Source organism: Diabrotica undecimpunctata, chromosome 6 (genome assembly GCF_040954645.1).
Source record: "Diabrotica undecimpunctata isolate CICGRU chromosome 6, icDiaUnde3, whole genome shotgun sequence".
NCBI lineage: Eukaryota > Metazoa > Arthropoda > Insecta > Coleoptera > Chrysomelidae > Diabrotica > Diabrotica undecimpunctata.
Window position 1 is genome coordinate 17,841,408 of NC_092808.1, and position 18,591 is coordinate 17,859,998.

The 18,591-nt window shown below is 35.2% G+C and overlaps 1 protein-coding gene across 1 annotated transcript in view; it reads left to right on the forward strand.

Moving 5' to 3' along the window:
* Positions 1-18,591, forward strand: part of SAK (polo like kinase SAK) — a 32,954-nt gene that overhangs the window by 4,532 nt on the left and 9,831 nt on the right. Inside the window, exons 5-8 of the mRNA XM_072534354.1 lie at positions 297-653; positions 4,946-5,135; positions 7,023-7,196; positions 12,514-12,844. Of these exons, the coding sequence (XP_072390455.1) occupies positions 297-653; positions 4,946-5,135; positions 7,023-7,196; positions 12,514-12,844 (1,052 nt within the window). The remainder of the gene's footprint in view (positions 1-296; positions 654-4,945; positions 5,136-7,022; positions 7,197-12,513; positions 12,845-18,591) is intronic.

Consider the following 18,591-nt stretch of genomic DNA (forward strand, 5'->3'; position numbering starts at 1 on the left):
CTAATTTTTTATTTCTAAGATAATGACGTTTTTTGAGTTAATATTAAATTTCTGTTATGGATGATTGGGAATAATAACAATTGTTATTGTAGTTTGTCTTCATTTTAATTTTTTTTGTTGAGTTGGTTAGATCTGATTGGACCAGTCATCATTTATTTGTACCTGTCCCAGTTAATATACAACTTTGCTTCAACTGCAATTCGAGACGATGTTCTATCTTGCAACATATTATAATATTTATATTTGGTATGATTGATTTTGCCATATTTTTAAATATCTTATGTTTATTATTTTAGAAAATAGCTGATTTTGGTCTAGCAACTCAACTAGCCACCCCAGACGAAAAACATATGACGCTGTGCGGCACTCCCAACTTTATTTCACCCGAAGTCGCGACAAGAGGATCTCACGGACGGGAAGCTGATGTTTGGGGATTAGGTTGTCTCCTATATACACTACTAGTGGGGTCACCACCGTTCGATACACCTGGTGTAAAAAGTACTTTAACGAAGATTGTTATGTCCAACTATAATTTACCGAGTTATTTGTCTTCAGAAGCGAAAGATCTTATAAATTCTTTATTACAAAAGAATCCAAAAGATCGAATGAAGTTGGATCAAATACTGGAGCATCCTTTTATGAAAAGAGGGCGGGTAAGTTATAATATTAGACAGTAGTTTGAAGTTAGTTGAAAATATTCTTTTGGTGTATTAGTTTAATGCCTGGCTCAATAAGTCCTGGGATTAACCTTGATATGACGAATTATCCAACATTCAAAAGCATACTATTAAAATTTCATATCATTCCGATTATTATTTACTAAGTCACAGTACTTGAAGTGACGCTAATTTTGTAATTTTTTATTGTTATTTGATGGGAAAAATACCGTCCAAACTAAGTAATAGCTCAAAAAGTGTGATCGGGACTCTGCCCCATCGATTTCAATCATTAAACGATGGTTTGCTGAATTCAAACGCTGTCGTACCGACACCAATGGTGTTGAGCGCTCGGGAAGGCCAAATGAGGCAGTTATTTTCGAAAACATCGAAAAAACGCTAAATATTATTATGGAAAACCGCAAAGTGAAGTTGCAAGATATAGCTGACACTCTAAAGTTATCAAAAGGTAGCGTTTTTTCTATTATAGACGAACATTTGGGTATGAGAAAGCTGTTTTCCAAATGGGAATTGAGTCTTGCGTTGTTTGGACATGTTTAATTGGGATAATTGGGAGTTTTTGCGTCGGTATATCACAAAGGATGAAATCGATCCATCAGTTCACTCCGGAATGAAATCGGTAGTCATCTGAGTGCACAGCAATCCAAAGTTACCAAAAACGTAATAAACCTGTATCCTAACCTAACCTAACCTGTACTCTATATTTGGGACTCGCAAGGAATTATTCATAGATATATAATATAAATAGATTGACTGCTGTAATACAGTCTCGTTTCCCCAGTGCGACAGAGAAAACTGATGCAAAGCAGTCTTTGCATCTCTTTCTAATGGACCGGGTTTATCGACCACGTGACCTAAATGACCAATGAGAAGGTCACGTGGTCGATATACCCGGCCCATTAGAAGGAGATGTAGGGACTGTATTGCAGCAGTCGGTCTCTATGTATTATATATCTATGGAATTATTTTCATTAACTATTTGAAACATGAAGAAACAATCAACAGCTACTACTGCGTTGGTTTATTTGAGCGTTGAAGACCGAAATCGCAAACAAAAGGCATCATTTGTTGAAGAGAAAATTGTTGTTTCATGGAGACAATGCATCGTGTCAAAAGTCGATGAAAACGATGATGAATGAAGGGTTTTGAATTGCTTTCGCACCCACCATATAGTTTAGATTTGGCCCCCCAGTGACTACCACCTTTTTTCAATCTAAAATAAGGTTCCGTGTTCCGTGGCAAGAGATATTGCTCCAATGAGGATTCAATCTTTGAAACTGAAGCCTATTTTGAAGGCAAAGATAAATCATTGTTTAGGGTAGACCGGGGACAATTGAAACATTTCTGCATTTTGATTTTTTTTTCTCCGCATCTATCGCAAATTTCTAAATTACGAAATTAGTTATAAAAAGCGTATCCTATTGTGTTTCCATATATATCACTATATTTTGTCTATATAATGTCATTAATAAGATATTAAATAAAAACTTGAACTTGTCAAGTTGTTTCAATTGTCCCCGTGGCAGGGACGAATGAAACAGATACCTGGGACAATTGAAACAGCACTAAGACATAGAAAAATAGTGTTTATTCTAGTGAAAAACATACAATATAAAATATTTTTTATTCTGAAAGGCAATTGTGGCATACGTATAGTTCTTCTTGGCGAGTACACTCTTCATGGGACCAATGACGACACTCAGTGCACGGCACCCATTTCTCTCCAGGGCGACTACTACGATATGCTTCCAAGCAAACCAGACAATAGCAATCATCCTCTTCGTCGCTATCACTCTGTTGCTGATTGTTCTGGCATTGTTTGGTTTTCTTGTATTTTCTAAAAGTTGTATTTGATTCGTCGTTTAACTCAGTCACTTTTTTCTTAACCTGTTTTTTCTTTTTTGCGTCATATTCCTCTTGGATAGCATTTTTCTCCGGCGTATATGTATAAATTACAGACTTCCTCACTTTTCGTTTGCCAATTGTTTTTCTAGGGAGCGCTTTCGGCAACGGTCTAACTGCTTCTGGTGAAAATACAACCTGCGATGCTTGAGCAATGCAAGTGCTTGGAGACGCTGGCGGTGTGTGATTTTGTGGTGATGTTGGCAAGATATCAGCTCTCTTAGTATGTAGAGGATCTTCACTAGGTGCTTCTTGAAGAACGTCAGTGGCATATGGTGTCGTGTTATTAAGAGCTAGTCTATCCGTGACATATGAAGGTGCAAAATCTAGTTCCGTAAATATGTCTCTATTAAAGGGATATATGCCTGTGCAAGCAAATCCAACTATAATATTTGATTGCGTGAGGGCCAACGGTAGAGATAATTTAGCTATGCTGGGTATGTCGTAAATTGTCATCGTTTTTCCTGGATTATTTCTCATCCAAGAATCGCAACTTGAATTGAAAGCCTTTTTGAAGGGACCGTAGATAGAACGATCCAGAGGTTGCAACTTATGCGAACAGTGCGGGGGAAATGACAAGACGACAATGCCATTTGTTTTACAGAAATCCAAGCAGCGTATACTTATGGGCGACTGGTGGTTATCAAGTAAAAGCAATACTTTATTTTCGGTTGAAGCGTTAGTATGCTTTTGAAAATGATTAAGGTATACCAAGAACTCTTCCTCTTGCATCCACCCGCTCGCGTTTCCCGCTCCAATACACCCCACTGGACCGTCACGGACTAAGTGATCCTTGTATCTTTTCCGTGGAAAAATAAAAATGGGCGGTATACTGTTACCGATAGCATTGACGGCTAAAGCTATGGTCACCAATGTTTCCCTGTCTCCGGATGTAAGTGCTCCCACCTGTCTTGTCCCCTTTTCGGCAACAACTTTACTAGGTTTTTGAACCGTCGTTACCCCCGTTTCATCAATATTATATATATCTTTTGGTTCAAATTTGTACTTATCCATTACATTAGCCAGGTTATCATAAAAAGTTTTACGTTCGTTACATTGAAACTGGTTGCTCTGGAAAGTTGTGGCTTGAGCGCAGCGGATTGAAAGTTCTGGATTGCGTTTCATAAATCCAGAGAACCAATCTTCTCCTGCCATAGCATTTTGTCTCCAGGTATCAGGCATGTTCAACGAATATTTCACGGCCAATTGAAAGGCCAATTTCCGAATTTCTTTAGGCGGTAACCCGTAAAATATATGTGCCGCTTTGATTATGTATCCAGCAATGCTTTTTTCCTGGTCTATGTCAAATACTCGTCTCACGCAATGATAACCCATTGTGACTGGAGTAACGAATCCTTGCTCAATTGCTTTTTTCTTTTTTTTTTTTGATAAATCTACTTAATGACACGTAGTGTAGATCAAATTTAGCTGCAGCTGATCTTAAGGACGTGTTATTTTCAGTAACCTCTTTATAGGCTTCTTCATAAACCAAAACGGGTTTTAAACCCCTTTCCGTTTTTCTCACTCGTACTCGTGGCATCCTAAAACAAACCAAACAGTTAATAGGGCTCGTGAACAAACTACGTTGACAATTTTTCCAAATTTTTTCTACAATTTCATCTACGTTATCTCACATGAATTTGAGGGGGGTATTAATAACGCCCCTAAAGTGTTAACCACTGGATACTCTACTACAACGTACAATAATAAATAACATAAAAGACTACTCTGGGGACAATGGAAACAAGTTTCAATCGTCCCCTATACTATTTGTTTCAATCGTCCCCACGAGACATTTTTTCGTAAACACTTAAATATCTTTTCACTCTAGGACAATAGTAATAATTTAAACTGGCCTCCCTAAAGAAGAAATGCCAATTTAACTACAAAAATAGTCGAAGCTGCATACTTACGTTCCGATATATTGCGTCATCTTTTGTTGTTCAGTGCAAAAGTTTACTTCGGTAGCGGTAAATCACGCTAACGAGAATATACGCATGTAATGCAAACGACAATCAATGGCTGACTGATAGAGACACCGGGCTCCTAGAGACGCTGCGTATGCTACAAGCGCGCGCGGTTTTAATCACGGAATACTACCAATATGGCGGCTGTTTCAATTGTACCCTGTTTCAATTGGCCCCGGTCTACCCTACAAGGGCAACAACGAAAAGTTATTGATCAACGTAAATATACCATATAACAATAATAGCAATTGACTTGTAATAGAGGATGAGTTGTTTTGCTCCGTACCCTTTTTAGATACCATGTATAAGAAATTTAAAACCACAAGTTACATTACTGTTTATATGTACTATAAATTTCCTAAAGCGAAAGACGTCAATTTAAAATATGTTATGTTTCAGCATATGGCGTATCATGTCAGCCATGATAGTGGAAATTATACAATGTCAAGCAAGCGAGATAGTACATTCGGAGAAAACATATCACTTCCACATTCTCAAAATGCATATACTACCAATGGTCTTATTAGGAAAGCAAATAGTAATTGTTTACCTCTGCAGAATAATTATGCTGACAATCAGTTACCTTCAGGTGTGTTTTTAAATATAACAAGAAATAAGGTCAGGGTTCGATTTATTTAAACCATTTATTTACTATTTGTACAATTGTTATTACACTTTATAAGATACATAATAATATCTAATGTTTTTTAAATTTTTTTAACATAACAATAACAATAACCGATTATTTATATAGCTGTTGAATATTATTCAATGTAATTCAGGTACATATTCGAAAAATTCAAAAGTAGGTTATTCTCCAAGTTTGGTTTATAGTCACACAGAAGGAGTTCTACAGGTGTTTTCTCTGGTTTATCTAAGATCTAGTTCTATGGTGATTTTTACTACTGAATATCATTTCGGTTTTTGGAAAATTTCGGTCGAAATTTAGCTGCAATTAAACATAACCGATAGCAGAAACCGAAAAGTTAGTAAAATTGTCGGCACTGAGTCGGAATCGAAGTCGCTGAGGGAGTGTCTAAAGCCTTGTACACACTTAAGCATTCGCTCCGAATGCGATTCAGAGGGAGAGGGATGCCACCACCACGCCCTGCATGAGCACTGAGCCGAAAGTAGAGGCAGCCAGAATGCGTAATTCAATCAGTCCTTACAAGTCATGGTTAACCGAAACTGAAAGCTTCTAGTTGCCTGTTTTTCCTACATTTATATACAAGAAACCACAACAAAGAAACAGCAGAAACGCGATGGTGGCGGAGGAAACTATACGGGGAAAGGAATGCTCAAATATTACCAACTATTGGGCACAAAACATAAGACAACTTGAGAAACTTGACTCGAGTATCACGACTGTGGTGAAAGGACACTGTTTTCAGAAAAGCCATATCTATAGAAGAACGTCTTGCTCTGACGCTCGGATTTCTATGGTGATTCATACGCCAGCTTGCAGTATCTAAGTGTGTCAAGCCATAGTAGACTGTCTGATAGATTATGTGGACCAGTTGTGTGAGTTTTTTATTTTTGCTTGCTTCCTCCGGTATGAAACTTTGAGTCTTTCTACTTTCTTCCGAAAATCCTATTTTGTCATTTTCATTAGAGCAGAAATTTGCTCCCATGCAAGGAGCAAGATTCTAAAACTATTCAAATCTGTGGAAATAGTCAATAAGTAAAAGTTTTTAAAGCTCTTCAACCATTCGGTATGTCTCGAGATTTTCCCAGTACACACTGAGCACAAAATGAATGCCTGTTCACTTTGTACCGACAACTCTCGGCTCGGGCTGAGCAGTGCGGATCCGTTCGACTCGCCTCATATTCATCTAAGCAAAAGGAGGGACGAATGCTCATTCCGGGCGAATGCATAAGTGTGCACGCAAAAGGGATTGCATGACTGAAGTTGTAATTTACTTTTGTATCTCAGCTGGTGTCTGCTTGATATGTCATCGTAGATTTTAGGTTGTCAATAGAGGGGTTTTTTGGTCTCGTTTTGACCTTTCCGCAAAGCGATCTGAAAAATCTTTTATGTAAATACTGCCTTTAAGTCGAAATCTTATTTCAACAGGTACCTACTTAAATTATTTTTTTCGTTTCGCTGCTCATGATATTTCTCTGGATTTTTCGAGTTCTTGCTGAGCTTATTCGTGGTTTTGCTGATTACTTTTCAACTTCCACTTCATCTATGGAAGTATGGCTTATACAGGGATCCAGTTCCATATTTTCCGAATGGCTGATGCTGCTTGCTTTGTTTATTCCTACCTGTAGTTAAGCGTCATTAGGTTGCACTGGGTAGTACTCACTTCACAGTATTAGCGATCACGACCGACCACCACGACAATGTCTTACTGCTCTCGGAGAGAATATTTATTCGGAATTTGGTTTCGATACTAAAAGCTATTAGTCATTATTTATTGACACTATTATGTTGTCTCAATTATATAATCGATAGTAAAAAATGTTTTTGTAGACATGGAACGGCTTCGTGTTCGAAGTTATGAAGGCCTCCCCACATACAGGGACTCTAGACCAACAGAACAAATTTCAAGATGTTGTTCTCAAAATTCCCATTGTTGTTGCAATGGACCCGTATCCAGTTTAAGAAGTTGTAGTCAAGAGCGAGCTATACCTGTTGATCCAGGAGGTGAGTTAAATTACCTTTTTTTTTAAATGAATCACTGATTTGAGAAACCCCATAAGTCAAAAATCTAAAACTTTCGGAAAACAAGAAAAAATTGTGTGAAGAATACACGAAGATTTCTACATGTTAAAAACTGACCTAATTCCATTTATACACTGTTTCTTGACTTTTTCACTCCAATATTTTTTGAAAAAAAAGATTGAATAATCTCTATATAAGCTTAAACTTGATTGACTTAAGGGGTTTCTCAAATAAATTGTTCAGCGTCACCTGAACTAAAATTTATAAGGAATTAAAATGAAACAAACTACACATAGTACTGTAATTTATATTAAAAACTACAAAAAATATTATATTAACTCAAAAAAAAAAAACGAAAAGTGTGATCATTCATCTTCTTCAGGTATATTATTTGTCGCTGTAGGTCAGTTGAACAATTCATTATAATAATCCTAGATATTTTCTATATCCGGTATATAACTTTGTAGTTTTGTATATCAACAATCTTCTTATAATTAATCGGAATCTTTCCACTGGGATATGCTAATGCTTCATGCAATATTAGTGTATTTTTTTTATTATTAAGCCTCAAGGTGTGATTGGCTAATCCGTTAATAAAAGGGTGTGCTACAACCAAGTTTGAGTTCTCGTAGCATTGGTGAAAATGCATGAATTGGCTTATTTTTAGTTGAACTTTCTGATTCCGTGGAATATTTTTGTCACTGTATTCCGCGGATAATATGGTTTTTTTTGTAGTACTCTGGCCACCAACTTTTGTAATCCATTACGTCTTCGGCATTAACCAATACCACATTAAAGCGGTTATTTTTACATGAAGTTTTTATCAGCTGTCCATATTGTTCCATGGTGTATATACGGTCTACTTTTCTAATTTTTCTTTTAATCACCGCAAAATCCCTATCACAAGTTGGAATGAACGACCCCTAATATAAAAATGATGGTCAACGGTCTTAAATTTTTCGAGCGAAATCAAAGCGGAAAAAAACCTCAACACAGTGTGCTTTTTATTTTGCGCTCCACAACCGTCAGAGAAAACATAAAGATATTTCACTAACGGCATGTTCTCTATAAAATACCTCATTAGAAATGAGCAAACATCATTCGGCCCCTTCGTACCGTTACCCTCATGATACAGGAAAAACGTTGCTTTTCCTGTTTTATTATTGTTAATACAAAAAAAACGGGTGTGGCAGTCCAGTGGGACTGCCGGTAGAAGTTATACTTCTATACACGCGTTCGCCGTTAAAAATTTATATAGGAGTCAATCTACACAATCATTACATAATGTAATCCTATAGGTAAGAGAGAGCAGAAAGAGAAAAAGAATTAGTTATATAGGTATATGGTGCATCGTTTGCTGTATATAAATGAATGATTGTAGTAAATGAAGGATTGTATCAATATTTTAATGAAAATATATATTTTTATTTTTATATATGGACATTTTTATTTAAAATTGGGACAAACACACATTGTTTTGGTATAAAACGCATTTAATAATACATAACCTTAAAACAGTTGAATCTCAAATACACTACATGTGAATCAATTATAATTTTTAACATTTATCATTTTTAACAAAGAAGTCTTTGATTGTTTTTTGCGTAAGGTTATTGCTTCTTCTGCTGGCTGCCTTGTTACGCCATCGCCGCAGCCATAATAAATCATTTGTTGTAGCATCATCTTGCTGCTCAATATAGGCCAGTGCTGCCTCGATAGAGCGTAGGCCGTCTGAGTGAGAGATCCGATCACTGAGCTCATCACATTCCTCACTGTAAAAATAATTTAGCTTTTAGAGCTTTCAGCAGTTTATCACGTGTATAAAATAAGTTTTGGTTTGTAAATTTAAAGTTTAATGAAGTGTAAAATGTGTACAATAACTCTGTAAAAAATATTCGACAGATTAATTTTACAGTACAATGGTTATTAATTTGGGAGACAATAAAATAAAAAACTTACTTGTCATCATTTTCTGGCGTATTCAGGATTTCAATAATTACGTCATCAGTCAGCGCTTGCTCCTCATCTCCGTTGATCCATTCTGCAATGTCGGCTGCATTAATGGGCTCAGCCACTGGGAGTTGATTGCCAAGAACCACAAGCTCTTCGATTTCAGAACTCGGTTGCTTTCTGAGAGCAGCTGCCCGTTCATCAATACCAAAAAGTTTGCGCCATGACCTTCTGATCGTGTCATCTCTAACGTTATCCCAGGCCTCTGAGCACCAGTAAACAACATCTTTCAGTGTGATGAGTTTTAGAGCATTAGTGACACTGAGACCTTCCTCTAATTTCTCCAGTATCATTTTTAGCAGTATCTTTTTGTAATTTCGTTTAAAAGTTTCAAGTACACCTTGATCAAGCGGCTGGATAAGGGAAGTAACATTAGGTGGTAAAAATATGGCTCTAATACCATTGCTCACTAGTTCATCATCATCTGGATGAGATCGAGCGTTGTCAAGAACAAGAATGGCCTTGGGAGGAAGATTTTTTTTCTTCAGAAAAGCTTCAACAATCGGAACAAAATCATCAAAAAACCAATTTTTGAAAATATGCGAGTCCATCCATGCGTTTTTCTGATTCCTATATATGCTAGGGAAGGTGTCCACATTAGTGTTTTTGAAAGCACGTGGCTTTTTAGGCTTACCGATTACGACTGGTTTTAATTTCAAACTTCCTGCAGAATTAGCACATGCTAGAACTGTAACTCGATCTTTACATTTCTTATAACCAGGAGCTAATGTTTCCTGCCGACTAGCTAAGGTTTTACTCAGCAACATTCTCAAATTCAGGCCTGTTTCGTCACAGTTAAAGACTTGATCCGATGTAAGGCCCTCATTCAAAATCAATTTAGAAATTTTTTCTTGAAAAATAGGCACTTCAGTTACATTTGCTGAAAGTTTTTCTCCAGATATAGTAAGTTGTCGAATTCCATATCGGTTCTTCCATCGCATTAACCATCCAGAACTAGCGGTAAAGGGTTCATCACCATCGCCAAACCTTTTTTGAAAAGCTAGCGCTTTTGCCTGTAAAATAGGTCCGCTCATTGGACTGTCCTTACTTCTCATTTCCGAAAACCATATGAATAATGCCTCAGAAGTTTTTTCATATTCACACTTCTTTAAAGTTTTTCGATCTGGATTGCAATCACTATTCAAGCTCTGAGCGCCCCATCTTTCTAACTCTGCCCTTTTCCTCCTCCAGTCACCTACGGTAACCTCACCAATACCCAAATCAGTAGCTACACTTTTAATTGATTCGCCCTTGTCAAGACGACGAATTGCGTTTAGTTTTATGTCTAAAGACACAACGACACGCTTGCGCTTAGCACTCATTGCACTTATTACACACACGCTAACACACAAAGCACTGCCACTGCTACGCACAGTAAAACAAGTTGGCGTCTTGTGGGAGACCGACTCACGGACAGTTCCGAATAGTACAGTCGGCTAAACACGAACTTTGCGGAAGAATCCCGACAAATGCCTTCAATTACTTGAATGCAATCACCAACAGCGCACGTATTGCGGTTGCGGTAAGTTAAGGCGCTTTACATCGCTTGTTTATTTGGACGTGATATTTTCTCATTAAAATTTATAAAATTCATATTAGGATGGCCTCAGTTAATCCGGAAGATAGCCTCGGTTAACCCGGAATCTCGGTTAACCGAGGTTCTACTGTATATATATATATATATATATATATATATATATATATATATATATATATATAATATTAAGTATATATACAAAAGGAACATTTTTATTCTCGAGAGAGGAAGAGAGAGAAAATATATCTTCTGTCTCTCTCTTACTCATTATCTTACATATGTAATGGTTTCATAGATTCACTCTCATGCAAATTTCCAACGCCGACCGTGCGTATAGAAGTATAACTTCAAAAACGTCCACTGTTACCTGCCGAAGATAGAAAACCTCTTGCACCGAAATTTGTGGCAGTTGAAGGTTCTGCACAAAATCTATCGAAATAACCCCAATTTCCTCGTTGGACTCGGCCATTTTTTAACAAATTTACTATTTATTTTCATTGCAACCTCCTCACACACACAACATGTGTTTACCTGAGGTCTTCCAAATGATAATTCAAAATCTTTAAAAACTTTTAGTATGAATACTTAACAGTGGCATATTACGGAAATTTTTCTGTAAACATTTTGTACATAAGAGTGATATCTAGTTTCTCATTTAAATAATACTTTTTCTTGCTAGCATAGTGAACTGACTTTGTGGGATATGATTTAATACGTTTACGAATAGCATATGTAATAATACCAAAAATTGCATTGCCTGGGGTATTTTTCCCCGTTTGTCGAATGGTGATTTTCCTGCACTTAAAAGGAATACAAGCCGCCTCAATCGGTTATTTGTAACTCCGTGAAGAAAACAGAAGGCTCAATTACAAACGCTAATTTTTCTATTAGGGGTTGATATGGAGTATACATACTTCTATTAGGTTTTGAAGACTTACCAAGTTCTTTTCTTCTACGTCGTTGCTTAACTTCAGTTGCGGAAATTAGGCTTTGTAAGTAACAATTTTGCTCATTTTTTGTAGTCAGGTCCCTAAATCGTTGAAAAATCTGCATTTTTTTGTCGCTAGTCATCAATGAAAAGCACTTTTTACTGGACCTAAAAATTAAGTACACATTAACAAATTTAGATTGATCAATAAACAAAAAATTGCTTTCAATGAATACTTTTTATTAGAAAAGAACAAATTATCAACTTACTTGCCATCTTGGGAGAATGGAGAAGGAACTGCAGGAACATTCTTCCCCTTCCAAGTGATGTATTCGTTTCCTTTGACTCTAGCTCGTTTTATTATTTCATTTTTATATTCGTAGGTTTTTTCATGCCTTTCTTTTTCTGATTACGTAAATTAATATCGTTATGATTTTGTTAAGATATAATACAGATAAGTAATCTACAATATTATTACTACTGGATTCGTATTCACTACACATTTATTTATCTACGTGTATTGACAACACAAGCTTGAACTTGACTGAAAATTATTAGCATTATTGCGCCAAATTATAACGACATGCGCGCTGCATAGGAGAAACGCCTTTAGTTATGGACTTATGGTGTTTCTCTAATACATCGCCAAATCACACCACACTGACTGAAGGCGTTTCTTTACAAAAATGTGTATTTACAGTTTGAAAGTCCATTTTGGTGAAAAAATGATTATGGTAAAATTATGACTTATGAGATTTCGCAAATAAGTGATTCAAATAGTATTTATTATATTATGTAATGATATTAAACATTATTATTTTTAGGGTATCAATATCAACCTAAGTATAATACAGGATCCTTACATTCGCATCACTCGGATCCCCCGTTGAGTTCGAACTTCAACCATCAAGTATCTGCAGGCCGCATTAATTCACCTCATCTTCAAACAGAGAAACATATCGGCCAAAGAGACCATAGTTCTAAAAAATTCGAAAGAAAAAGTTCTTTAACACCTCTATGTTCAGAACGACTGTTGCCTACGCGACATCAAACGGGAAATGCCGTCCTAAGTATAATAAAAAACGGAGAAGTTTGTATAGAATTTCTAAAAAATCGGAAGAATTCCAAAAACGATTTTGTGCGCAAAGTAATGAGGTAGGTAAGGGACTCTCAAAGTCTTACTCTAATACGTATGTCTAGAAAATATTCTGAATTTCAAAAAGTCTGTACACACCTAAGTTTTCCAATTATATATAATGACATTTTTTTATGATGAATATGTTTGGTCTTAAGTCAAAACTACTAAAACACGGTTTTACAGTGTTGCTCCAGGTGGTAAGTTCGTTCAGGACGTGTAAAAATGTATTTCTGTTTCCAGTAAAAGCATTAAATAAAATAAAACTTTACTAAGAGCAATTGACAACGAAGTAATCATTGAATGAAATGCATGATCTTATCGATATTCTCACTGGCATTTCTTTTAAGAATGTACCTCGTATAATTAGGCTTCAGCTTTTAAGAATTTGTGAAGTCGTCCAATTATACTAACGCTGTTCTGTGGCTAGTTCACTAGCGTTCACTGGTATTAGACACTGGTGTTGTACAACCAATTGTAGAAACCATCGATTGAGCCCTAGTAAATACTTGAATATATTCGAATATTTTCTGGAAAAGCTTAAACATAAAAATTGTTATCTAACGTCAATTCAGTGTTTTTCACTTGGTTGAATAGTTAAATGTGATAAATACCATGTACTGTATTGAGTTTAGTTGTGATTTTTATTTCTAAACTTACGGAGATTACTGTTACGCCAGCTCCCATGCTACGCTCCTGATACCGAAAGAATTCCACTATGTTCTGAAACCGTTTCAAAGAATGACGCGACTGTTATTTCTACTCCCACTATTTCTAATAATTCTTCTTTTTTCAATGAAAGAAGTCTGCAATAGTAAGTTTATTTGAGCTGTTAATAAGGTAAGGTATCATGGTACAATGAATACAAAGTATGATATTGCGCATGACATTTGACAGCTGGCCCAGGAGTGTGACGTAGTCAAGACCGCTCGAACCCATTATTACAGCTTAACGTACACAATAATTTTGAAATTATGGTCAAAAAATGATCGAATTTTTTTTTTAAATGTTTTGGTTATAATTGAATAAAAAATATATTTTCAGTAGCGTAAAACCTTTACTTTTCCTGAGGGTTCAGGCGAAATATTTATTTTTGTTTTCATACATGTACTAATAATATACGCACTCTTTTTGTATAGGTAAATAGTAGTATATTTGGGTATTTTGATTCACTGTCACTCATTTCCAAGCAGTTTTACTGAAATAAAAACAAAATAGATTACAATAAAGAAAAATCTGATTTATAATTCAATTTGGTATTTTAGATTTATTTATTTTTAAATTTAGTAAAATAAAAAATATACACATTACTATAACCCACCGATTATTATATGCAAAATTTACTTACCAAACAATATAATAATATGAAAATAAGTCACAAATTAATTCAAACGCAAAACACAATAAATATCGACTTCAGACGACTTTACACCGGCAAGACAGAAGGCTTGTATAAAAACAAAAGTTCGACAATAATATCGGTTATCAATGGTGACGACTGCAAATTGCAAGTTATGAGATAATAAGTAACTCAATATCAATATAGATATATGCTTACATATGTCTCTTTATACAAATATCCGCTTCGCAAGGACTCAAAATGATAAAAGACTTCTTGGTATTTTTGAGAGAAAAATTCTTAGAAAGATTTTTGGGGCCGTAAATGAAAATGGGCTATGGCGTCGAAGATACAACTTTGAACTGTATCAGTTATACACCGATCCAGATATTGTGAAAGTCGTTAAAGTGCAGAGACTTAGATGGGCTGGACACATTGCTAGGATGTCAGATCACGAATACACGAAGAGATTAACATTTTCAAAACCAGAGGGCACAAGAAGCAGAGGACGACCACGAATGAGATGGATTGATGATGTGGAAGAAGACCTACAGATTCTAGGGGTTAGAAGATGGAGGGAAGTTGCCAGGAATCGACAGGAGTGGCGACTTCTTTGTGAGCAGGCCAAGATCCACAACGGATTGTCGAGCCACTTATGATGATGATGAAGGACTTAAAAAATTTGATGGGTAAAATGTTGAACACTTTGCTTCACCACTGCCCGATGTTCATGGTTTGAAGATCTTCCTCTATATCCTCTATCCACCTTTTATTGGGCCTACCTCTTGTCCTATTTGCTTGGGGTTTTAATCTCTGGATTACTTGTACAGCTCAATTATCTGGCATTCTTTTTAAGTGGCCAAGCCAGTTTAGTCTTTGTGACTTTACAAATCTAACGATATCTGCGCTCTGCAGTAATTCATTAAGCTCTGCATTAATTCATTTTTATTCTTCATAAACCATAGCTATTTTTGAATGTTTGTTATGTGTTAAAAATAGGTGCTTTGCATAGTTATGCAACTAGAAAAAACTCCATTATAATATCTTTCATTTTGTAGATTAACGAAGACTCAGAATTCATATGAATATATCAGTTTAAATCTTTTTAACATGTTACTGTAAAATTGTTGTTATTTTTTTAGACAGCAAGAAACTAGCCTCAGCCTGCTATGCAATTTGCAATAAGATCTGTTTCGGAGGAAATTAATTTAGCATCTTCCAAAATAACATATTTTTCTTTGTTAAATCATGTTATCATTATTAATATATAATATCATTATTAAACAATACCAAGATAATTTTATGTGTGAAAATTACAAAAGATTTCATTTAAAATATTGTGCAATATTGTGTGACCTCACTACTACACTCATATTCGATGGCCAGCTAGCTCATCCGATCTAAATAAAGTTGACTTTATCATTATTTATTTTGATTTTGTGTTTAGTTCAGTATATACGTACAAATTTTGTGTACCTTCATTACCACTTTTTTGTATCTTTTTAAACATCTGAAATATCAAACTCTGGAGTATAAGTTGATTAACCTGTACCTACGTGTAATAAAACATAATTAAAACTTGTTTTATAAAGGATATCTATGTTAACAAAATAACTGTACCAAAAATCAATAAATTTAAAATTTATGATTAAATATTATATGTAATAACATAATTTTATCATCTCTTTATATATAATTACTATAATTAAATTAGCCAAATTATATAAAAACACTTAAAATTAAAAGTCTTTCATTTTTTGAAACATTAGATAGAAACAAAAGATTTTGGAACATTATGTATCATACCTTGTGTTCATTGTACCATGGTAAGGTATAATTGTGTTGTAGTGACTATGAATCTCTCAAAATATTCCTGAGCTGAGCATATCCTGAGAATGGACAGATTCGGTTGTATTTTGTTGTGATATTGATTTTATATTGACTTAGCAGTCTTTTTTGTTCTATTTTGCTCAGAATTTATTGTGGGAGTATCGATTACAAATAGTTTACTTGTTTTGTAGGAATATAGTGTGTCTCACGTATGAGACTCTTAATTTTGGGTGCATTCGTGTCGATACTTTCTCTTGTATCTATAATATTGTCAGATATATTGCTCGCCTAATATTGGTAATATTAGGGCCTAATATTGAAATGTGGGTGTATAGAAGAATCCTGAAGATATCATGGACCGAGCATGTAACAAACAACGAAGTCATGAGAAGAATCAACAAAAGAATGGAAGTATTGGAAACCATCAAGACACGAAAGCTGCAATACCTGGGGCATGTTATGCGTAATGAGAGATACAACCTACTTCAATTGATTATACAAGGGAAAATCCAGCGCAAGAGAAGTGTAGGAAGAAGAAGAATCTCATGGTTGCGTAACTTGAGGGAATGGTACGGATGCACATCAATTGAACTATTCAGAGCAGCAGCATCTAAGATCAGAATAGCCATGATGATTGCCAACCTCCGTCGCGGAGATGGCACGTGAAGAAGAAGAATATTGGTAGCTTTTCTGAGATGATTTTTTTGTAAACGTTTCAATCAGCGTTTGGATAATTTCTTTTTATTTTTGGAGCAGTTGAAGTGACAGGAAAATAAATCTTTGTTTTTACCAGAACGGGATGGTGGTTTGAATCGCCAATGAAACATATATCCTAAAATGCACCAAAATATTACTACAGTAGGCGCCAGTTACGAAAATCCAGCGCAAATCTTTATTTTCGTACCGATTCGATCCGAGCGCCTTGCTTACATATTTATCAACGCTGTCAGACTGTGAGTAGCTCAGCGGTAACTATTCGGTGACCAGTGTTCCCAAACTTAAAAAAATAAAATCGGTAGAATTTGTTAAAAAAATCGGTAGATTGTGGTGTAAAATCGGTAGATTTTTCAAAATATACTATTTTGTTTAAATTTCATAATGTTTTGCAATTCGTTTATTTAAGAAAAAATAAAATATGTTTATTCATCTAAATCTAATAAAATAAAAAAATGAGAACCGAGATACTAAACTTAAAACGAGAAGGTTGGCACTGCTGGCACGTTGGCACTTGGCTGGCAGTAACATCCAACAGTAACGAAGTGGGAAATACGAAGTTGTCACATTTATATTGGGTACATATACTACATAAATATTAAGGTCTGGATTCTACTAAGTAGACGAGAGAAAAAAAAAGAGGACTTAAAAAACTTTATTTGTCATGTTTATTTTAAACCATATAATATAATCTCAAACTAAATGAAATATTGAAATAGACACCTGCTACTTGTTTCACCTAGGTTTGAATCACTTTCAGAACTTGACGACATAACTATTAAATTATTGTTATGCGTACAATAAAAAATTACGCTACTAATACAATAACACGACGTTACGAGTTACGACTTCACAAACCTCAACTGACTGAAATTTAAATCTTTAAATGAGTCTGTGACTAGGAATCGAATACTTATCCGAGAAACGAAAACTCAAGTATAAAACCTTTTTACAAGGAAATATTATTCAACAAACAAACTACCGAGTTTTTATGTGAGGTGCACTCGGAAGCTTAGATTAACTATGCGTTGTTCCGTTCCTAACTTGACAAATTCCCAGAACCAAGCGGTCGGGATCACAATGGATTTGGATTCATTTATTGCATTATTAGCTTTTATGACATCATGTACTTTGTAAAGTACCGCTTAGGTATCATTTAAGAATAAATTTTTGAATGTTTTCACACGTTTTCGTGAATACACAAAAATGCTCAATGCAAATTACACGTATCGGAAGAAAAATTGTTTTGTCTCTTACATATTTCTTCTCAAATTTAAGAATAAGTAAAAATTTCTATCTGAATATAAAAATCGGTAGAATTTAAGCCTGTGTCGGTAGATCGGTAGAAATACGTCGAAATCGGTAGATCTACCGATTTATCGGTAGGTTTGGGAACACTGTCGGTGACGTTAATTATATAAAGAGCATAATCACGCCACTGTCCAGCACCTCGGATACAGTCGGTACACGTCACATGCGCGAGGTTGGATCTTCCTATGTGGCGTTTACAGTAGTAACTGAGATATACTACAAAACATGTGTTGTCATCGAGTTAGAATCTATGGAGAGGGCATCACGTGACTAAAAACGACCTCACTTCGGCCATATTGTTTTGACACTTTTGACAGATCGTATATGTTTATTTACGTTTGTTGTTTTTCGAATATTTTTAGTTTTATAATACTTTTATAGAAACTGTAATAATATATTGTGATAGTGCATAATAATGGTTTCTTGTTCTCAACGTAGTTGCAGTAGCAGAAGCAATGTTAATAAAAAATCTTCAGGAATAACGTTCTACAGGTTAGTATACAAATATGTAAACAAAGTAATGGCCCGTACTTCAGAGAATAAATTAATAGTATTTGGCTGTATTAATGTATC